The sequence below is a fragment of the Kogia breviceps genome, chromosome 7 (assembly GCF_026419965.1).
Source record: "Kogia breviceps isolate mKogBre1 chromosome 7, mKogBre1 haplotype 1, whole genome shotgun sequence".
In the NCBI taxonomy this organism is placed as follows: domain Eukaryota; kingdom Metazoa; phylum Chordata; class Mammalia; order Artiodactyla; family Physeteridae; genus Kogia; species Kogia breviceps.
The window spans coordinates 78,126,781-78,150,332 of NC_081316.1; the positions used below are offsets into that span (position 1 = coordinate 78,126,781).

Genomic DNA, 23,552 nt, shown 5'->3' on the forward strand with positions numbered 1-23,552 from the left:
CGTTCATAAGTACAATTTGTTCATAAGTCCAACAAAGTTAGCCTAGGTACCCAACTAACATAATCAACTATATAGTACTGTAATGTAATAGTTTTATAATACTTTTCACACAAATAATACATAAAAAACAAACAAATAATAAGGAAAACATTTTTAATCTTACATACAGTACCTTGAAAAGTACAGTAGTACAGCACAACAGCTGGCATACAGGGGCTGGCATCGCGTGAACAGGCAAGGAGAGTTACTGACTGGAGGAGGGGGAGGAGGAGGGAGATGGTAGAGCTGAAGGATCATCAGCAATAGGAGATGGAGGGCAAGCTGCAGTTTCGCTCACGCCTGACGTTGATGGCACAGGTTCTGGTTCCTTGCTGGAACCAGATGCACGTTCATATCTTTGAAAGTTTACAACTTGAAGGTTTGTATGTAGGGGACTTACTGTACCTTTAATCCATAGGTGTCACTTTGAGGGTGGGGGTGCGGATAGATTTTGTCCAAGGGCTATAATTCTTGAGAGATTTACCATTGCATCGAATTCCCATTCTGCGTGGACAGTTGTAAGAGATAGGACAGAGAGAGTTGAGAATAATAAACAACAATAGCCATTCATCCTGCTTCTAATATTAATATGTCTATATCCAGAATGGACAGAGGAGATGTTTGCCAGAGGGAGGGTTTTGACAAAACAGCAGAAGCCAGGTAACGCAATAGTAATGAAAAGGCCAGCTACTGAGCCTATCCATCACATTACTTATTTATTGGTAAGTTTGTCCTTTTGAAAAGTAACTTAAGGTCTTTGACATCTTCACAGGTGTATTGAGTGTGTGGCTCAGTAACTTCTTCCTCAGGCTGTCTTCACTCTGACATGGTGGGCCCATGGAGTAATGCCCTGTAATTTTAAGGCAGATAGAGTAGTTAGGATTACTAGATAAGGTCCTGTCCGCTTGGGATCTAACTGAACTTGTGGATTCCTAGCCATCCAGGTTTTCAAATAAACCCAACCCCCAGGGGACAAAGGATGTAAAACCATGTCAGAAGGGGAAGGCAATTCCTGATTCTCGTCAGCGTGTAAGCCTTGATAATTTTCCCTGTGTGTACGGCATATTTCAGTCAGTCCATATCCCTAAGGTTGGCCTTGTAGCTGGCTCCTTCAGGAATGGGCCTCCCATACATTATCTCATATGGACTTAATCTGATCTTTCCTTTAGAGGCTGTTCGCATTCTTAGAAGTGCTGTGGGGAGAAGGGAGATCCAGGGTTGATGAGTCTTTTGACATAATTTGGCAAAATTTATTTTGAGAGTTTGATTTCTTCTTTCTGCTTTCCCTGAGGATCGTGGTCTCCAAAGCAGAGTGCAAACGCTATTTAATTCCTAGGGCTCTAGAGACTCCTTTAGTAGTTTGAGAAATAAAGGTGGGCTCATTGTCACTTTGAGTGGATTTAGGGAGCCCAAACTGAGGGATCCTTTCCTTGAGCAGGGCCTTAGAGACCTCCAAGGTGGTCTGTGTTGGGGTGGGAAATGCCTCCATCCAGCTGGAGAAGGTGTCAGTCAGACCCAACAAATGCCTAAAATTTCCTTGTGCCCAGGGCTTTACTGTAAATTGACTTTGCCAGTTCTGACCTGGATATGTGCATCTCTACTAGGTGGGGGTCACTCCCTTGACCTTGTGGAGGTGAGTGTTGGGGTTATTCTGGAGGCAGATAGGGCAAGCTTCAACCACCTGTTTCAGGAATAGTCATGGATTTGATGAGCCATTGATATAGGGTCTCCTGCCGGTAATGTGTGCTCTGGTAAGCTTCCCAGATGGCTTGGAGTACAATAGCTGACAGGAAGAACAGCTGCCCATGATCATTAACCATCCATGCTAGTTATTCTGGGCTTTTAAAATAGCCCCATCTCAAAGCCTTTTCTCTTTCTTCTGGAGTAGATATGGGAGTACAGGAGTTAGGGTCTGGGGAACTGATAGCAGTGGCATTTGAGGTCTGTCCCCACCCTCTGTTGCTTGTTTAGCTGCCATATCTGCCCTGTTATTTCCTCTTATTATTTCTGCTTCTCTCTTTTGATGGTCTTTACAGTGAATAACTGCTATAGGAGTATAGCCTTCAGCATCCGTATAATACACAACCCCCCATTTTTTTTTTTTTTTTTCGGTAGGCAGGCCTGTCACTGTTGCGGCCTCTCCCATTGCGGAGCACAGGCTCCGGACGCACAGGCTCAGCGGCCATGGCCCACGGGCCCAGCCGCTCCGTGGCATGTGGGATCTTCCCGGACTGGGGCACGAACCCGTGTCCCCTGCATCGGCAGGTGGACTCTCAACCACTGCGCTACCAGGGAAGCCCCACAACCCCCCTTTTTTATCTGTTTATTTCCTGAGGTCAGGATTCCCTTCTCCTTTCAGGTGGCACCATGGGTGTCATGGTCCCACGGGTGCATAGGATTGAATAGGCATATTTAGAGTCAGTGTTGATATTGACAACTTTCCCTTTCCCCAGTTCTAGTGCTCTGATTAGGGCAATTAATTCAGCCCTCTGAACAGAGCAGCCAGAGGGTAAGGCTTTAGCTTCTACCACTTCAGTGATGGAAACCACAGCATATCTTGCCTTTCATTTTCCATCTTTCATAAAGCTGCTCCCAGCAGTGAACCATTCCAATTCTGCATTCTCTCTAGGGGAGCTCTTTAAGTCATGCTTGCGGCATTAAGCATGTTCCTGAACTTCCTCACAGTGATGAGTTAATTTTGGACCTGTCTGAGGTAGCAAGGAGGCAAGGTTAAGGACGTTGCAGAGCCTCAGAGTCACAGATGGGTTGTCTAGAAGCATGGCTTGGACTTGGAGGGTTTGATGGGTGTTGGGGAGTGGGGGGTGTGGAGTGCGGTGGCTTGAAGTGGGATCTTAGTTCCCCAACTGGGGATTGAACCTGGGTTGCAACAGTGAAAGCTCCAAATCCTAGCCACTAGACCACGAGGGCCATCAGGCCTGAGATGGGACCTCGGTCCTTGTCTTCTTTGAAAAAAAAATTTAGCAGAGATGTAATCAAGACAATATGGTACTGGCACGAAAACAGAAATATAGATCAATGGAACAGGATAGAAAGCCCAGAGATAAACCCACACACCTATGGTCAACTAATCTATGACAAAGGAGGCAAGGATATACAATGGAGAAAAGACAGTCTCTTCAATAAGTGGTGCTGGGAAAACTGGACAGCTACATGTGAAAGAATGATATTAGAACCCTCCCTAACACCATACACAAAAATAAAGTCAAAATGGATTAGAGACCTAAATGTAAGACGGGGCACTATAAAACTCTTATAGGAAAACATAGGAAGAACACTCTTTGACATAAATCACAGCAAGATCTTTTTTGATCCACCTCCTAGAGAAATGGAAATAAAAACAAAAATAAATAAATGGGACCTAATGAAACTTCAAAGCTTTTGCACAGCAAAGGAAACCATAAACAAGATGAAAAGACAACCCCCAGAATGGGAGAAAATATTTGCAAATGAATCATCGGACAAAGGATTAATCTCCAAAATATATAAACAGCTCATGCAGCTCAATATTAAGAAAAAGCCCAATCAGAAAATGGGCAGAAGACCTAAATAAACATTTCTCCAAAGAAGACATACAGATGGCCAAGAAGCACATGAAAAGCTGCTCAACATCACTAATTATTACAGAAATGCAAATCAGAACTACAATGAGTTATCACCTCCCACCGGTTAGAATGGGCATCATCAGAAAATCTACAAACAACAAATGCTGGAGAGGGTGTGGAGAAAAGGGAACCCTCTTGCACTGCTGGTGGGAACGTAAACTGATATAGGCACTATGGAGAACAGTACGGAGGTTCCTTAAAGAACTAAAAATAGAATTACCATATGACCCAGCAATCCCACTACTGGGCATATACCCAGAGAAAACCATAATTCAAAAAGACACACGCACCCCAATGGTCATTGCAGCACTATTTACAACAGCCAGGTCATGGAAGCAACCTAAATGCCCATCAACAGACAAATGGATAAAGAAGATGTGGTACAGGGCTTCCCTGGTGGCGCAGTGGTTGAGAATCCGCCTGCCGATGCAGGGGATACGGGTTCGTGCCCCGGTCCAGGAAGATCCCACATGCCGCGGAGCGACTGGGCCCGTGAGCCATGGCCGCTGAGCCTGCGCGTCCGGAGCCTGTGCTCCGCAACGGGAGAGGCCACAACAGTGAGAGGCCCGCATACCACAAAAAAAAAAAAAGAAGATGTGGTACATATATACAATGGAATATTACTCAGCCATAAAAAGGAAAGAAATCGGGTCATCTGTAGAGACATGGATGCATCTAGAGACTGTCATACAGAGTGAAGTAAGTCAGAAAGAGAAAAACAAATATTGTATATTAACGCATATATGTGGAACCTAGAAAATGGTACAGATGAACCGGTTTGCAGAGCAGAAATTGAGACACAGAAGTAGAGAAGAAACATGTGGACACCAAGGGGGGAAATCAGCGGCGGGGTGGGGGTTGAGGTGTGACGAATTGGGAGATTGGGATTGACATGTATACACTGATGTGTATAAAATGGATGACTAATAAGAAAATAAATAAACATTAAAAATAAATAAATTTTAAAGAAAGAATTTAGCAGAGAAATGGAAGGTAGTGAAGTGGGTAAAGCATTTTTAGAAGCAGAGTACGTGTGAAAAGGACACATGGGTGTGTTCAGAGAGAGGGTCACTCTTTGGGGGTGTCTTAAATTGCTTATATAGCCTCAGTTTTATGGGTCTTTGTTTTCCTCTGGCCAGTCATCTTGCTTCCTTCCCATATCTGATCTGACTCAGGCTCTCCCCCATGCGTGCTCACATCTTTTAGCCAAGATGGATTCCACTGTGAGGGTTTCTGGGAGGTTGGCAGGACATATTATGGGTTAGCATCCCTTCCCTTCCCTGACCCCTGAGGATCATTTCTGCTCATGTGTAGTTTGGGAGGTCTTCTTGGCCTCAAGAATGAGAAGTATGTAACCTTATCTTTTTACCCAAGCAGGGCTTAGCTCCTCTCTGCTCCTGCCATTGTCTTTATCTTGAAGTGTCTGTCCTCAGGAGACAAATTTCAGCTGCTCAGCCTGGGGCCCATCTATCCCCTGCCTCAGTACTAGGGGATACCTGCCCCTGCTTTCCTTAATTAGGGCTCAGAGGCAATGGGAAGTCTAGATCAGGGGTCCCCAACCCCCAGGCCGTGGACCGGAATCAGGCCACACAGCAGGAGGTGAGCAACAGGTTCACGCTTCATCTGTATTTACAGCCGCTCCCCATCACTCGCATTACCGCCTGAGTCCCGCCTCCTGTCAGATCAGCTGCGGCATTAGATTCTCATAGGAACGCAAACCCTACTGTGAACTGCGCATGCGAGGGATTTAGGTTGCACGCTCTTTATGAGAATCTAATGAATCTAATGCCTGATGATCTGAGGTGGAGCTGAGGCGGTGATGCTAGTGCTGGGGAGCGGCTGCAAATACAGATTATCATCAGCAGAGAGGTTTGACTTCACAGAGACCATAATAAATTATTTGCTTGCAGACTCATATCAAAACCCTATCAGTGAGTGTCAAGTGACAATTAAGCTGCATCTGGTGGCAGGCTTTAAGTCAGAATCCGACACTTAATTTAGTCTGCACATGGCTTGCCCATTATTTTATTTACCACTTCTGTCTGCGCCTCTTTCCCATGCTGTGCACTTGTCTCAGTCACAGTTTTGGTAAGCCCACAAGCTAACAGTAGCCAAAATGAGTAAAAAACAAATGTCACTGGAAAGCTTCTTTGAAAAGGGGGAAAGACCCAATAATGAGATAGCAGAAGACTCTAAGACTGCCAACAAAAAGACAGCTGCATTTAAAAGAAAATACCAAGAGTTCTACTTAAATTATGGGTTCATTGCAACAGGTGATTCACGTTCTCCAAGACCGCTTTGTATAATATGTGGCGACTGGCCATCCAACGAAGCCATGAAACCTCCAAAACTGCTTCACCACATGGAGACCAAGCACCCTGCATGAAAAGACAAGCCTTTGGAGTTTTTCAAAAGAAAAAAAATGTGAACACAAAGAACAGAAGCAATTATTGAAGGCTACCACTTCATCAAATGTGTCTGCACTGAGAGCATCACTCTTAGTGTCTAACCGCATGGCTAAAGCTAAGAAGCCCTTTACTATTGGTGAGGAGTTGATCCTGCCTGCTGCTAAGGACATTTGCTGTGAACTTTCAGGAGAGGCTGCAGTTCAAATGGTGGCACGTGTTCTTCTTTCGTTAGCACCATAACTAGATGAATTGATGAAATAGCAGAGGATATTGAGGTACAGTTGTTAGAGAGGGTTAATGAGTCACCGTGTACGTAATCCAGGTTGACAAATCTACCGATGTTGACAGCAAGGCAACAATGCTTGTTTTTGTGAGATATATTTTTCAGGAGGTTGTGCGTGAGGATATGTTGTGTGCACTTTTGTTGCCAGCCAACACCACAGCTGCAGAATTATTCAAGTCTTTGAATGATTACATATCAGGAAAACTGAATTGGTCATTTTGTGTCACTATATGCATGGATGGAGCAGCTGCCATGACTGGACGGCTTTCTGGTTTCCCTACTCGGGTCAAAGTGGTCGCTTCTGAATGTGAGTCTACGCACTGTGTCATCCATAGAGAAATGCTGACTAGCTGAAAAATGTCAACTGAACTTAACAACGTTTTGCAGGATGTGATTAAAATTTTCACCCACATTAAAGTACATACCCTTAACTCACGTCTGATTGCACAGCTCTGTGAGGAGATGGATGCAGAGAGCACACATCTTGTATTATACACAAAAGTGACATGGCTTTCTAAAGGTAGATCACTGGCCAGAGTTTTTTGAATTAAGAGAGCCACTCCAGAGATTTCTTTTAGAAAAGCAGTCACCACTGGCAGCACATTTCAGTGACACACAGTGGGTCATAAAACTTGCTTGTGTGACATATTCAACCTGCTCAGCAAACTCAGTCTGTCATTTTAGGGGAGAACGACAACTGTGTTCAAGTGGGCAGATGAAGTGGCTGCATTCAAAGCCAAACTGGAATTATGGGGGTGACGAGTGAACATTGGGATTTTTGACATGTTTCAAACATTAGCAGAGATTTTGAAAGAGACTAAAGCCAGGGCCTTCTTTCTCCCAGCTGGTGCATGATCACCTATTTTTCAGTTTTCAAAAGAGTTTGAGCATTACTTCCCAACCACGAAAGACCCCCGAACTGGAAAGGAATGGATCCACGACCCATTTGTGAATAAGCCAGGTGAATTGACTTTGTCCATGCTAGAAGAGGATCAACTGCTTGAGATCGCAAATGATGGTGGCCTTAAAAGTATGTTTGAGACCACTTCGAATCTCCATACATTCTGGATGAAAGTCAAGGTGGACTATTCTGAGGTTGCCACAAAAGCACTGAAAAAGCCCGCTTGCATTTCCAGCATCCTATCTTTGTGAGGCAGGGTTTTTTTCCTTCAGTGACAGCAACCAAAATGAGATTACTGAGTAGACTGGACATAAGCAACACGCCGCGGATGGCACTGTCTCCCATCACCCCAGATGGGACCATCTAGTTGCAGGAAAACAGGCTCAGGGCTCCCACTGATTCTGCGTTATGGTGAGTTGTATAATTATTTCATTATATATTACAATGTAATAATAATAGAAATAAAGCGCACAATAAATGTAATGCACTTGAATCATCCTGAAACCATTCCCCACCACCTTCCCCTGGGTCTGTGGAAAAATTGTCTTCCATGAAACCCGTCCCTGGTGCCAAAAAGTTTGGGGACCACTGGTCTGGATAGTCAGGGGCTGTCCACAAGTTAAGTTGTTAGCTCCTTTGAGAAGCTGAGCAGCAGCAGCTACAGCTTGTAAGCATGGGGGCCATCCTTTAGGGCTTTGGTTCAATTGTTTAGAAAAACTGGTTACAGCCTGAGTCAGAGGTCCCAGTTTTTGTGTAAACACGCCCAGGGCAGTTTCTCCTCTCTCATGTATATATAGATGGAGGGGACAGCTCAGGTTGGGTAAGGCTAATGCAGGAGCTCTTATGAGGTGGTTTTTCAGTTCCAGGAATGCCCGGTCACAATTCGGGGTCCATCAGGGTCCTCCCCTTTAATTGTTCATACAAGGGCTTAGCACCTAAGCCAAAGATGGCGATCCATATACAGCAGAACCCGGCCATCCCTAGGAACCCCCCAGAGCTGTCTTCTCATACTATAGGGTGCCATCTGGTAAGCCAATTCCTTCTTCTCCTTAGATAGTGCCCTGTGTGTTGCCGAAATTTCAGCTTTCCTGTGCACCGATGCCGAACAGAAATACGGAGGCAGAGATTTTGGAGGAAGAGAGAGATGGCTTTATTTTTGTGCCAGGAAGAAGGGAAGACACAGTAGGCTAGCACCTCAAGAACTGTGCCCCCCTGTATTGGGGATTTGCAGGGGGTCTTATAGGTGGAACTTGCAGTCCAGGATAAGTGATAAGGAACAAAGTGCTGAAGGTCTTGCATTCTGCTTGCAATATTTTAAAACAGTCACTGCTGCTGTCAGGCAGCCTGGTAATTGGGTCCATTCATCTCTGGGTTATCGCCCCTGACCTTCTTTCTGAAATGTAAACAGCTACAAGGGGTGATTTGCTACAAGAGAATGCAGAGGGTAAATGCCAGGTGCAGGGTACAATTCATATGGAATCAGAGAGTAATTAGCTTTGTTTAGCTTTGTGAAGGACAAGTCTAGCTACAAATGTTTGTTTGTAGTAACAGCTAAAGAATAACCAAGATTGCTTAACTCTTTCAGGCTTGTTTTTGCTGTTTCCCCAGCCTGTTCATTGTTGCTTATTTTCCTTGTTTATCAGAAAAATCTCATTTCTATTTTTGCTGCAACATGTGCCCCTTTTCTATTATAAATCCTAAGTATTCTACCTGCTGGAGGGAGATCTGGACTTTTTGCTTTGAAACTTTATATCCTCTCTCAGCCAGATGATATAAGGTGCTAACTGTTATGGTCAGAAAGCTCTTTGGTGAGGCTGGCGATTAGAATGTCATCCACATATTGAAGTATTGTTCACTGTTCTAACTCAAGATCACTAAGATATTTAGCTAAAACCTCTACGAAAAGGGTGGGGCAGTTTTTAAATCCCTGCGGCAGAGCCTTCCAGCATAATGATTGTTTTCTAGAGCTGTAGGGATCCTGCCATTCAAATACAAAAGTCTATTGAGATTCTGGGGCTAAGGACACACCAAAGGAGGCATCTTTTAAGTCTAACACTGAATACCAGATCCTCTCAGGGTTTGGGGTAGAGAGTAATGTGTACAGGTTGGGCACCAGGAGTGAATTTCCTCCGTATCTTCATTTACTGCTTGAAGGTCCTGAACTAGCCGGTATTTCCCATTTGGTTTTTTTTTTTACCGGAAGAACAGGAGTGTTGCAAGAGGACTGACAGGATCTAAGAAGCCCTTGTTTGAGTAGCTTTCTATTATAGGCTTAATGCCCACTAGGGCTTCTTTGGTTTAAGGGGTATTGCTTTTTACTTGGGTGATTGTAGTTGGGTCACAGCTTGACTATGACTCCTGGCTCTGCCAACAGTATGGGCTCTGTCGTGGGCCCATACTGAGGGGTTAATCCCCTCAAGGTTAATTGGGCCATTATTATTGGCAGAGGGCTGTAGCGCTAGGGCTACAGAATGGAAGGTGGTCTTGGGTATTTCAGTGATAGGGTTTTTGTCTCTGAGATAAATTGTAGGTCCCAATTTACATAGTAAGTCTCTTTCTATTAGAGGAATTGGGCATTCTGGGATATATAAGAAAGAGTGAAGGGGCTCTATAAAATTGCACTCCTGTGGCTTCCCTTCCACTCCCATGATCTTACATTTATCTTTGGTCATTTTGCCTTGTTGAGTGTTCAAGACCAAGAAGGTGGCCCCTGTGTCAACTAAAAAGTCAACCCTTTTACCCGCTATGGTCAGGGTCAGCTGAGGCTCCTCAGGGGTAATTTCCAGGGTGCTCTGAGGAGCACCTAGGCCCCTTCAGTTTTCTTCTTTTATGTGTGCAACCAGTGAGGTTGGGTCAGGACACAGTGGTCCACCTAGTTTCCTTCCGAGACATTTGGGGCATTCTCCCTTCCAATGACCCTCCTCCATGCAGTTTGCACACTGATTGGTTTAAGCCCTTCTCTTCACTTTGGGCATGGTCTTCGAAATGCAGGGCGACTCATAAATGTCACAGGGTCCCTTGGGGGGGCCGTCATTCCTGGGAGGTCTATTGACCTTGAATCGCTAAGGCCAGAATACTGGCAGTTCATTCTGCTCGTTTATCTTCCTTTGCATTCGCCTCCAGATCCCAGTTGTTGAACACCCGAAGTGCTGATTCCACCAGCTGGGAAGTGGGCATGGTGGGCCCCCTCCCCAACTTTTGTAATTTTCTCACAATGTCTGGGGCTCTCTGGGGCTTTAGAGCGGCCTGCCCTTCCAATGGCTTCAGATTATATTTGTGTACACTTGGAGACACTCCCTTAGGCACTCAAGGAAGGCTGAGGGATTTTCCTCCGGTCCCTGGATGACTCCCTGTACCTTACTTCAATTTATGGGTTTCTTTCCCACTGACTAAGCCCTTAAGAATCAAATCCCTGAAATGTGTGAGGTTCTGCCAACTGTTTTCCTCTTGATGATCCCACCCAGGGTCCATCTCGGAAATGGCTGGAGCTCCAATCTGTTATACAGTGTGCCCTGCATAATTTTGATTGGTCTTATCCACTTCTCCCTTGCATTAGTTATAATCAGTGCCTTTTCTTCCCCATAGAATAAGATATTTTAGGAGTGTTTGGACATCCACCCAAGTGGGGAAATGAGAGTGGAATATTCCCCAGAATAATTAAGGACTCCCTCAGGGGTCTTCCCATAAACCCTGGAATCGATCCTTCTAGTTGTATAGATCTGAGAAAGAGAGAGGTACATGCATGGTGGTCAGCGCCCCCCTCTCCATTGGGGACCTCCCAAAGGGGGAATAGCTTATTGATTCAGAGTTCTGGTACTGAACTCTGTGGGCGTGCATTGGACTAGTTCCCGAGAGAGGAAAACTGAGAGAGAATGAGATTTGAACTAGCCTTGCATTTTTTATGGAGGACCTTGTTTTGGCTAAGTGCCATGAAACATTGTACATGGGGACCTCATCTCATTTTTTTAAATGCTGGCAATAGAGATCCGATTGAAAAATAGTATTATAATTTAGCGAGCCATTAGTTGGCCATCTTTCTCCATCTGCCAGTTTATATTGGGGCTACATGGTGTTGCAAAAGAAAATAAGCTGTCTCGGGCTTCCCTGGTGGCGCAGTGGTTGAGAGTCCGCCTGATGATGCAGGGGACGCGGGTTCACGCCCCGGTCCGGGAAGGTCCCACATGCCACGGAGCGGCTGGGCCCATGAGCCTGAGCTATGGATGGCCTCAGAGCCTGCGCGTCCAGAGCCTGTGCTCCGCAACGGGAGAGGCCACAACAGCGAGAGACCCGCGTACTGCAAAAAAAAAAAAAAAAACTGTCTCTTTGGTAGTGGGCAGTACTCGAAGAATTTTCCGTTATGGAGAATGCACCCTAGCAGCAATTTCACTAGGACAGAGGCTTGGTTACCCATAGTGGGGAGTCCTTATTTCCGGTCTGTTTCCAGCTTCCCAGTGGCCTCTTCCTAGGGTTGGCAGCAACACAGATCCCACAGGATCTGGCCCACACCAAGTTGTCTAGGCACTTTAACTGAAATCTGAACCAATCTTCACAGGGGCTGGAAGGGGAGATACTCTCTAAGAGGGCCCTAGTTATAAAGTCGCCTCTAAGTTAGCAAGTAGACATTTCCAGCCCTACTGTGGGACTGTAGGAGATACCCAATGTAGGTGAGTGCTTTCAGCGAGCAATCCTCGGAGATAGGGTAAAGGAGGAATGGGAAATAAGTGTTCTCTAATCAGATAAATTGCTCGGAGAGCCTCTCTGGCAGTCAAGGAGGCTTGTTCAAAAAGGGCTTGACCCTGCTTGGTTACAGGCAATCAAGCAGGGAGGCCGAATGCCCATTTGGAATGTGTCCAGTTCTCTATACTCTCAGCTACAAGAACCCAAGGACTTTGGATGATTTGGGTGTCCTCTTCTTCCATCTCTGGCCAGATGGTGTTTTTCCGGAAATCTGGCAAAAATAAGATTTTTAAAGGGTTTGTGTCTCAGAGGAAGGATCCCTAGGGATCTGTGATTGAGGGTAATGGGGAGAGACCTACCCAACAGAGCCATATACCCTGCCCCGGGATGGCAAGTTAGGGCAAGACAAACCAATACAGAAGATGTGCTCTTGGATTTTTGACTATATCCTGGAGTCGGAAGTGCTGTAGGGGTCAGGGCTGTGAGTGTTTTACAGTGTGCCAACTTACATGGACATTTGCTTCCGGCCGGCAGGATACCTAGTGCTCATCTACCCTGGTCCGTGAGTGAGTTATCCTTTCACAGGAGTCTTCCAGTGGAGAGCGCCCTAGTGGCCTTTAAGTGCTCGACCCATGCCCACAGTTGTGGCAAGTATTTCCAAGAACATCAGGGCAAACAAGACCACATAGAACAGAGACTGAAGTTTCACCCTTATCAAGAACAGAGACTAGGGCTTACGTTGCACACACAAAACAAAGATGTTCTTACCATGTGGTGGCCTGGAGGGCTTCCCGTCCAGTCCATTCAGGCAACCAATTGTCCAATCTCGCCTGCCCCGTTATCAGAGCATTGGCTCAATTTAGACAACCAACCGTCCAGCCCAGTCTTCTCGGCAGAGGTCTGGCTCCAGCCAGGTGGCCAGGATCCTTTCCCTTAATTAGCCACCCCCTACAACCACCATTGGCCTTGTTGACCGAAGTGGGGTCAGTGCCCCCTGTGTTGGGCATCACCTGGACACTACACCAATCTGTAGCAAGTATCCTTGGAGGTGTGCTGGGGTGTGGGGGGGTCAACCTGGGGAGCACCCCACTTGATTCTTGGTTGCTTTTTGATCTCAGGCTTAATTCAGTAGCCTTCACTGGCTCAGGGATCCAGAATTGGGGCAAACCACCCAGTTATTTAAGTTGCCTTGTTGGTGAGTAAGCCCTGAGTTACCAGACGAAATGGGCCCCCCATTGGATGCCAAAATTTGTTAGCGAATTAAGTCGTATGGACCCTGCTCCAGCCCTAGCCCAGTGGAGGCTCTCTGCCTTGGTGAGGGAGGGTTTCTTTTCTGTTTGGGTTCAAGTAGGCAAATAACAAAACCCAAGCTGAGATTGACCCAGCACAGTCTTTATTCAGTGGCCAAAGAATGGAGAAGTGGGAACTAAGTTCATAGATCAAATTCTTACCCAGCTGGTGAGAGGGGTTTAACTTTAAAGAGTAAAGACAACAGGGGGAGGAGTGAGGCTTACTATGTGGAGGCATATGCAGTAGCCTATGGGGAAGGGGCAGGGCTTTTTCTGAGGGACTGGGGTACCACCCCCTTTTTCTCCTTTTTTGGTCCTTAATGTCAGGTCCTCGCCACCAATAGGTGTCATTTAATGTGCTAATGTAGTAAGATGAGACTCAGGGTCTGTTGGAGGTCAGAATCATTGCCCTATTGGTCCCCTGGGAGAGTGTGTGTGTGTGTGTGTGTGTGTGTGTGTGTGTGTGTGTGTGTGTGTGTGTGTGTGTGACTCAGGGTCTGTTGGAGGTCAGAATCATTGCCCTATTGGTCCCCTGGGTGTGTGCGTGTGTGTGTGTGTGTGTGTGTGTGTGTGTGTGTGTGAGACTCAGGGTCTGTTGGAGGTCAGATTCATTGCCCTATTGGTCCCCTGGGTGTGTGTGTGTGTGTGTGTGTGTGTGTGTGTGTGTGTGTGTGTGTGTGTGTGTGACTCAGGGTCTGTTGGAGGTCAGATTCATTGCCCTATTGGTCCCCTGGGTGTGTGTGTGTGTGTGTGTGTGTGTGTGTGTGTGTGTGTGTATGACTCAGGGTCTGTTGGAGGTCAGATTCATTGCCCTATTGGTCCCCTGGGGGTGTGTGTGTGTGTGTGTGTGTGTGTGTGTGTGTGACTCAGGGTCTGTTGGAGGTCAGATTCATTGCCCTATTGGTCCCCTGGGTGTGTGTGTGTGTGTGTGGTGTGTGTGTGTGTGTGTGTATAGCAAAGACTTGGAGCAGCTCTGGCAACAGAGGTACCACCCCACCCCTACCCATGCCCTAGCCAGACCTGGAAGAGGGAAGTGGAGGAGGCAAGCCCCATCCCTCTTAGCTCAGCAGCTAATCCCGGCTCCCTAGCTCTGTCCCTGGGGGTTGGGGCCTTCATTCCAAATTGTGTACTAGAAGCAGCATCCTCACCCCTTCCACCTCAAGGAGGGGACTGCAGGGCTTGCACCCTTGGCTTTAGCCAGGATAGAGGCAGATGGGCAGGAAAGGCCCGGTGACATTAGCACTCCTGAGCCATCGGACTGGGAGTTTAAAGCATCCTGCCTTGTCTGATCTGTAGCTGGCCCCTCCCAGCCTCCAGGTCCACCGTAGGCTGATACTGCCTTTCTAGTTTAGTACCTTTAGCTCTGCCTAGTTTCTTTTGGGCACAGTCCGGCTTCATACATGCCTCTGGTGTGGAGCGGGTGCCGCTGTGCCTGAGAGCTGTCTTGCCCGGGGCAGGCAGGACCTGAGGTGCCCTGCCCACACTGTGTCTGGCAGGACACGTCCCTGCTCCTCGCCATCACTGTTACTGGGATCACTGTGCTCTTGTTGGCCCTGAGGAACAAGAACGTAAAGAAGAGACATCCTATTACCTTACAGCACCCTGAAGCCAAGTTCCTGCTGCCCCTGATTGAGAAAGAGGGGACGGGCCAGCCTTCCCCCTCTGCTGTCAGGGGCAGGGGGTGGGTGATGTGAGAGGAAGACAAAGCGCTGGGGAGTGTTGGCTGGGGATGCCAGGGCACTGGGATGGGCATTCCAGGCCTCTAGTTTGCCCCCCCACTGCCACTGTCTGCGTATGTGTGCTGGGGGCTCCTTTCCCAGGCATCTGAGCTGCCCAGCAAAGCTTCCAGAAAGCTGACAGAGCCTGCCTCTGTTTTCTGTCTTATTAGCAAATCAGCTACAACACTCGGAGGTTCCGCTTTGGACTGCCCTCGCCCGGACCATGCCTTAGGGCTTCCTGTAGGTGAGTGGAGTTTGGCGTCATCACCAGGACCTGGGCCTTGCGGGCACTCTGCTTCTATCAGAAACTCGGCTCAGGTGTAGAGGTTGCCCTGCTACCTTTCCTGAGCCACATAAGCTCAAAGAGGTAGGGAGATAGGCTTAGGGGCAGTCCATTCCCTTTCTCATCGTTCCACTGGGGCTGACACAAAAGCGATATCTTAATGAGCATGGAAAAGAACTGATTCTAGAGTCAGAAGGTCTAAGATCCCTTTGCCAGCTCCTTGCTGGGCAATCTTAAGCAAGTCCCTCAACCTCTCTGAGACTCTGTCTATGAAATGGGGCTTCCCAGGCCTGTCCGCTACTTGCATTGTTGTGAGAATTAAGTGAGTGATGGATGTGAAAATTCAGAAACTGTAAAGTGCTGTGCACTTAGGACAGATGGGAGGAATTGATGTTCCCCTACTGTCGAGAGAAAGGCCCAGAAGGTCTGGAGAGGCAGGAGGGGGTTGGTGCCCTTCCCCTCCAGTACGTGGATTCTCAGGAGGGGCCTCAGACTCATGCACGAAAGGAGGGACCCGTTGTGGATATGAGCCCTAGCAGTCCTAGAGTTCTGAGTTATCCCATTTCTAATCTGTACAACCACCAGATGGCTTAGTGCTCTGCTAGGCCCACAGCCTGAAACTTTGTGCTGCTAGTGCTGCTTGCCTTCCTGGTGGAGATCCTCATCCATAGCCTACTTGTCCTGGGTGCATGGGACAAAAGCTTGATGTCACCTCTTCAGGTGATGAAATTACCCACTAGGCAGCCAGGGTGGCTCCTGAGCCTCCTTGCTGCTTCCTCTCTCCCTCTTCATCCGTGAGAGCTGGGTGTCAGCCTGCCTTCCAGCCCTCTGCCTGGCTTGTGAGACCAGCCCTATTGGCAAGAAGGCTGAAGAATAAAACCTCTGAGAAAATAGAATTTCTTAGCAACTGTCATGACCCACTCTCTCCTCAGCCCTGGTGTGGGCAGTGCACAGTTAGTGCACAAGGTAATTTAGAGGCATCTGGGAGAGTCTGCTATGAAGGCTCGGAGATTTCCCATGCTTGCCAGCTCTGCTGAAATGAAGCTGGTTAGAGATGCACTCTGCGGGACCAGCAGGGCAGCCCCTTTTTCTCTGAGGTTGCTGCCAGGTCAGGCCCAGGTTGCTGCCAGGTCAGGCCCAGGTTGGCTGTATCTGAAAGAGTCTTTCTAAGGTTTCCAGTATCAGATGAGTTCTCAGCAGGAAGCTGCCACAGGTGTTTATTCCTGGGTATCCCTGGTTCCCAGCCAGGGCATAGCCAGAGTCACTGAGCCTGTCCTTTCTTTTTTTTAATTTTATGGAAGTACAGTTGATTTACAATGTTGTGTTAATTTATGCTGTACAGCAAAGTGAAACAGTTATACATATATATATGTTCTTTTTCATATTCTTTCCCATTATGGTTTACCACAGGGTATTCAATATAGTTCCCTGTGCTATACAGTAGGACCTTGTTGTTTATCCATCCTAAGCCTGTCCTTTCTTAACCCAGAGCGTTTGTACCTCAGGCTTCAGGGCCCCTCAAAGACTGGTTTTTGCCCCTGCAGTGCCCCCTCCTCCTTTTCCTCCTTCCCTTCCTCCTACCCTTCTCCTTCTCCCTGGGTCTCTGCTTCTGTCTGCATATGCTCTCTCTCTGTCCTGTGCACACACAGCTTCTACCCCTTCAGATACTCTGGCTCAGAACTTCCTCTTGCCTTTGTCTCTTGGCATCTCTTGATTGCAGCTTCTGCCCTCACCACTAATTGCCTTAGTCACTGAAGTCTCCCATGTTGGATGCAACAGAAATCTGAGTGGCCTAGCCCATCATGTAACACTGGATCATGTAGTCATGATCCATAGGTCTCTGGCCATCCTGGTCTGTTCATGTCTACCCTGGGGGGACAGAATTACATGGTTCAAAGCTTCACTGCTGCCCTTCAGCGGAGTCATGGGCCAGGGAGACACAGTGCTTCTGCTGGAACTCATGGTCCATGGATGTCTAAATCCTGGAGCCCTGCATACCTGTGAGCCCAGGCCTGCTCCATGCCAGGGAACAGGATACAGATGAGGGAGCTGTGATTCATTCATAGACCCCAGTGATAACATACAGTTTAGGAAGAAATGACTTTATGAAGGCAACATATTTTGCTTTAAAAAGGAAACACTTTTGGGCTTCCCTGGTGGCGCAGTGGTTGAGAATCCGCCTGCCGATGCAGGACACACGGGTTCGTGCCCTGGTCCGGGAAGATCCCACATGCCGCGGAGCAACTAAGCCCGTGAGCCATGGCCGCTGAGCCTGTGCGTCCGGAGCCTGTGCTCCGCAAGGGGAGAGGCCACAACAGTGAGAGGCCCGCATACCGCAAAAAAAAAAAAAAAAAAAAAAAAGGAAACACTTTTCTGTAATTTTTAATATTCAGACTGCAACTTTAATTATCTCTTTCTGTTCCACAGAGCACCTTGGCACAGTAAGCATGCGCCAACAGTAGGTTTCCTGTGTGTGAAGCTCACAGCTACACTGTGATGGAGTCAGGGCAGGTACATGGGGTGAAGTGACTTGTCCAGGGGTGCACATGGAGTGATAAGGGCAGGCCTAGGATCTAGGCATCCTGGACTTGGGCTCCTTCCCTGCTTGGCCCTCCTCCCATGCACCCTGTTGCACTATGCACCCCCTCTCCCACCAAAGCTCAGTCCTTTAGAGAAATGCTTGGTCCTGTTTAGGCTGGCCCTGCTCAGTCTTAATTAACATTTGGTGTAGGTAACTTTTTAATTTTTCTGTAGGTAACTGTGTTAATCTCTTGGCCGGCCAAGATTGATGGTGTGTTGGTGGTCAGGGCTTACATGCCTGTGTCCAGTGATGATGATCTAGGCTTTGTGGAGTTAATTATCAAGGTAAATGATGCCCTCCATGTCCAGCTGCCTCACCGTCACAAGCTTGTTCAGGGTGGTAGGCGGAGAAGGGGCACGTGCCCTGGACAGGGCTTCCCAGCGGTGTCATTTAACAGTGAAGCTGTTGACCTGGTGAAGTCTTCAGGTGTTGCTTAGAGCAACCATGAGTGCAGAGGATTTGCTCCTCATGGTTTCTGGTAGCAAGTGTATTCTTGAGTTGTGTGTGGCTGTGGCCTCGGGGCTGCAGGTGTGAAAACCATGCTGCCTTATTTTTCAGATCTACTTCAAAAATGTACACTACACCCTAATCATCCAGAAGTGGGGAAGATGACTCAGTACTTGGAGAACATGAAAACTGGGGACACCATCCTTTTTCAAGGGTCATCCGGGCGCCTGTTCTATCGTGGGTCAGGTACTGGGGGGGTTCACACTGGGCCTCCAGCTAGGAGGAAGATGCCTATGGTTGTTCCATTGTTCTAGAAAGCTCCTCAGATTTGAGTCACATGGACTTGTCCTTGAAGTCTTCATACATTCATTCACACACCCACTTTATGAGATTATAAGCTTCATGAAGGTAAGGGAGTGATTTGGTGTTTCCTTATCACTGTATCTCCAGCACAATGCCTGATGCACGAAAGGCACTTGCTGTTGCTGAAAAATGGAGGATGGGTGGATGGATGGATGGGTGGAATGCACACTCATCTGTTTGCTCACACACTTACCACTTACTCATTCGCTGCTGTGGGTGAGAGTGCTGTGTGACACTCCATGTTAACTTCAGCCTGCCTTCCTCCTTCCTCAGAAGAAAAGGTGCAGTTATTCCCCCAAGGATGCCCAGGCTCTACTCCCACTTTGGGCCCTGGTGGACCAGGGCTGGCTAAGGAGGCCACCCTGGCTTGCTCCTCTGGTTTAAAATGGCATAGCCAATCCCTTAGGTGGACTTGCTTCCTGGGAGGTCCAAGGAACTCAGTGATGTTTTGTGGGCTCTCAGTCAAGAGCTGTAGACATCAGAAGTATCCTCTGTGTTTTCAGGGAAGTTTGCGTTCAAACCATACAAAACGAGTGAGCTTGAAAATAAACTGGTCCATCACCTGGGAATGATTGCTGGGGGCACAGGTAAGAGGCGACTGGGGGTTTCATCCACAGGGTGAGCCCTGAGACCTTTCTGACTTCGGAGTCATTTGGTCCTAGAAGGGGTGATGTGAGAGATTCCTTCCCTGGCTCTTTGAGATGGGGATGCAGCGTCAATGACGGGTCTTGACACTGACCCTGGACGCCCTGCTCCCCTTAACCAACATGGTGGCTGCCCCACAAGCCCCTGGAGCCTCTAAGGTGAGGCTGGGGGCCAGGCTGGGCAGGCCCACACAGGCCCCCCAAGGGCTCCTGGATCCTGTTCAAGCCTGATGCTCCCCATCCCTTGAAAATGAATGCCTGAAAGATGAGAACAAACGTGTAAGGAGAACTGCAACGTGCCAGGCACCATAACAGGCACTTTTTAAACTATCACATTTACTTGTCATTGAATCTGTTTTACAAATGAGGACACTGCAGAGCTCAGACAGGTGCCTGACTCACCTTAGTCAGACAGTTCGGGAGCTAGACGTAAAATGCAGTCATTTCAAAGCCAGTGCTGCCATGTGAAAATGAGAAGTGCTTTTGATGGATTGTTGCATTAGAAGGGAAAACCAAAATGAAGGGTGGTTCTGCACTTTGAGTTCTGGGGACAGAAGTGAGAAAAGTAATTGGGGCCGAGGAAGCTTGTGAAGCTGCTGCAGACCAGGGACTGTGGGCATCAGAGGGGGAGGGAAACCCAGCCCGCCTGCCGGCTGTGTTCCAGGGGTTACACCCATGCTGCAGCTCACCCGCCGCATCACCAAGAAGCCCAGTGACAAGACCAGCATGTCCCTCGTCCGTGCCAACCAGGCCAGTTCTGCTGAGTCAGCCTTGAGCGAGGAAGGAGTGTTCCACTGTTTGCTGAGCTGGCCTTTGCATTCTTTTCCTCCCCACTCACCACAGTCGTGCTGCTCAGGCGCCTGCAGCTATGGGAGGCCTCCCTCACTGGGCTCATATAGGGCTGCTGGCAGCCATAGAAGCTGAGTCCAGGCCTGTTTTTCCATTTGTTTTTGTGTTTTAACTCTGTCTCCCCAAACAACCATAAGCACTAAGCTTTCCTTCTTTCTTTAATATAGAATTCTTTGCTTTTCCCAGTGTAAACTCATAGATGCCTTGCCCTTAGTGGAAATTTCAGAAAATACAGAAGCATATAAATAATTTACTTCTTTTTTTGTTTGCTCTATACATGCTATATATATATATTGTTTTTCATTTTTAGGTTTTTTTACTCAACATTACCACACAGGCATTTTCTTCTCGTTAAAACTTTTTATATTTTCATCAGTCTATATCAGGTCACACCATCATTACTAAATCTTCTCCTCCATTCAGGTTGTTTTCAGTTTTCACAGTTATAATTGATACAGTGACGAATAATTGTGCCTAGGCTTAGATTATTTTGTTAAACAGAATCCCAGAAGTGGAATTGTTGGGACGAGGATCGTGATGAGTTTTACGGTCCAGGTGTTGTGTGCAGCATCTCTGAGCCTGCAACAGATCTTTTGGCTTTGTGCACTTTCCCCAACGGAGGCTACAGCCTCTATCTTCCTCTGCTGTAGCTCTCCAGTGCCGTAGATTATATATATCGTGTCATATATCACTGCCTTAGCCCCTCGCATTCCCTGCAGGAGATCCTGGGCCAGTCTGGTTTGCCTTGCCTGGCGCTCAGAGTGGATGCAGGAGCTGGGCTGGGACCCCCAGTGTTCAGACACAGCCTTCCAGCTGGAGGGCAGTCACCCAACGCCTCCCTCCACAAGAGGGCGCTTGTTGTGTCGGAGCCTCAGCAGAACTCTTTGGCCCAGAGTCTGCAGGGAGCACTCAAGCTAGAGTGCGGTGGCCGGGGCAGGAACGTGCTGACCTGTGTGCTGAGTCTGGGGGAACAAGCAGGACGCCCTGAAGGGGTGAGGCTCATGTTGCTTCTTTTCTAGACAGAGGAGGAGATCTTGGTGAGAAAGGAGCTTGAAGAAGTTGCCAGAACTCACCCAAAGCAGTTCAACCTGTGGTACACCCTGGACAGGCCTCCTGTTGGTACGGTCCCCGTTGTCCCCACCGTGGGTCAGCTCCAACCCTTGACCCAGTCAGGGGCAAGTCCCTGGGTTGGTTGGTTCTGGGCTGGGTGGCTGAGGCCTTGGACTATGTCTCTACTTGGGAAATGCAGGAACTTGAGGGAGAGAGGATTTGGGATGACCTGCTTGTAAGGGCAGTAGAGGGTAGGTGTCCGATATCTCAGCGGCACTCCACGCACTACTCTGAACGTCAGGGGGGACCCTGAGGCCCCGGGCCACCCTGAACACCCACTCCACACGGCATCACTTACACTGCCTCCCGTTCGGCCACTGACCCTTTCACCCCGCACCCTGCACCTCATCTAGGACAGCAGTCCTCATAAGGTGAGCCCCAGCCAGCCCCGGCCGCCACCGCGCATGCCGCACCCCACAGAGCCCTCACACTGGCAGGCTGCCTCTCCCACCCCAGCGCTGAGCTGTACCTGCCTCGTCATACAGCTCACTGCCCAGCAGAGGGCGCCACCAAACGAACCAGTCCCCAAACAACCACAAAGCCCTCTGCCCGGCACAGCTCCTGCTCACAGCCTCGATTCATGCCGCACCTGGGTGCATCTGTCTCACGGTGGCGTTCACCCGCGCCAGTGCTCACAGCAGGCAGACACCAGCCAGGGCCTCAGAGCCCCAGCAGTGAGCCTGGGGTCTGGGGTAAATACTGAAAAGGGCTCCCTGGGACCCCCATGTCCTCTACTCCCAGCTTTCTGCGGAGAGCAATAGTGCAGATATCTAAGCCTTGGCGAGTAGCCTTGTGTCCCTCTCCCTGGCTTGAGGGAGGGCGGGTGGGCGGGCAGGGGGCCTGGGGTCAGGGATGCAACCTGGTCCCCGCAACAGCTTTTTTCTGCTTAATCTCAGGCTGGAAGTACAGCTCAGGCTTCATTACTGAGGACACGACCAAGGAGCATCTCCCTCCTCCCGGGAGGTTCTCGTTCATCCTGGTATGTGGCCCACCACTCCTGATCCAGAGAGCCGCGTGCCCTAACTTGGAGAAACTGGGTTTCACCAAGGACATGATTTTCACCTACTAATGCCTCCCTTGCTCTTAGCAAATTTGCCTGGTCCCGTTCATGTTTCACAGTGAGCTCAGCTTCACCACGTTATGCTGGGAAGTGTTCAAAAGTCCCTCGTAATGCATCCTCCCGTACGCTGGCGCTCCTTCCTCTCTTTTGGTGTGGGGCTAAGAAAAAGGCTCAAGAGACTGAAGATAAAGTAGCTTCTGAGACCTCCTTGCTTGAAGAGGCTTGAAGGAATTCCATTTCAGCATCTTTTTCCATAGTTTAGTGAAATAAAATTCAGTGCAAAGCAGATAGCCATTGAATGTGGCTCTGTGGGGCACCTGCTAGACAGGTAGAAGGCCTTGGGCCTGCCCCACATGTGAATTGGCATCTTGTGTCCCTGGGGGGTCACAATGGTCAAAAATGCTGGGGCAGAACTCCAGGAGAATCCAAGGGGGGTCGTGTCAACTCCCAATTTCTCTTCAACCCCTCTTTCTAGAGTGTTGTTTTTAAGGTCACGCTTATCAGAGGGCTCAGGCATCCTCCATGTGCACTCTTTCTTCTCTTGTAGGAGACCTTGAAATGGAAATGGTGTTAAAAATACACATCAGGGCAATAGTCAAGGTGGGCTCCAAGAATCCTGGACTCCCTGCACTTTATACCACAAATGGAGGTAAGGGGTGCTTCTTTGTTAAGGATCCTCTAAATGCCAGACCCAATTCTGGTGTGGTCAGGTAGGTGTGGTTAGTACAGAAGCTTCTGAACTTGCAAACAAAATTAGGTTCCTGGGGCTATTCATTAAATCCTTCATATTTATTGCAAAGGGTATAAGTGTTCACTGTCACCATCTGTTGTTTATGGTCAGGATGACATGCTGTTGCTTTATCTGTGACTGGATGAAACCACTTATGCTCTTGATTTTTTTTTATTACTTCTGCTCTTGAAGTATAGTTGATTTAATTTATAATGTTTCAGGTGTACAGCAAAGTGATTCAGTTGTGCGTGTGTGTGTGTGTGTGTGTGTGTATATATATATATATATATTCTTTGTCAGATTCTATTCTTTGTCATTCTTTTCCATTATAGGTTTTTACAGGATATCACATATAGCTCCCTATGCTATACAGTAGATCTTTGCTATTTTATATATAGTGGTGTGTATCTGTTAATCCCAGATTCCAAATGTATCTCTTCCCTCCCTTTCCCCTTTGGTAACCATAAGTTTGCTTTCTATGTCTGTGAGTCTATTTGTGTTTTGTGAATAAGTTCATTTATATCATTTTTCTAGAATGCACATGTAA

At 48.0% G+C, this 23,552-nt stretch overlaps 1 protein-coding gene across 1 annotated transcript; it reads left to right on the plus strand.

Annotated features, from left to right (window-relative positions):
- The first annotated feature begins 309 nt into the window (after positions 1-309).
- Positions 310-22,284, plus strand: CYB5R2 (cytochrome b5 reductase 2). Its single transcript, XM_059067885.2, is given in 13 exon segments — positions 310-418; positions 5,182-5,261; positions 7,224-7,383; positions 14,658-14,887; positions 15,109-15,153; positions 15,155-15,182; positions 17,953-18,086; positions 18,361-18,378; positions 18,381-18,495; positions 19,116-19,199; positions 19,921-20,006; positions 21,125-21,224; positions 22,112-22,284. Coding segments are annotated over 13 exon segments (1,362 nt in total).
- Positions 22,285-23,552: the final 1,268 nt, after the last annotated feature.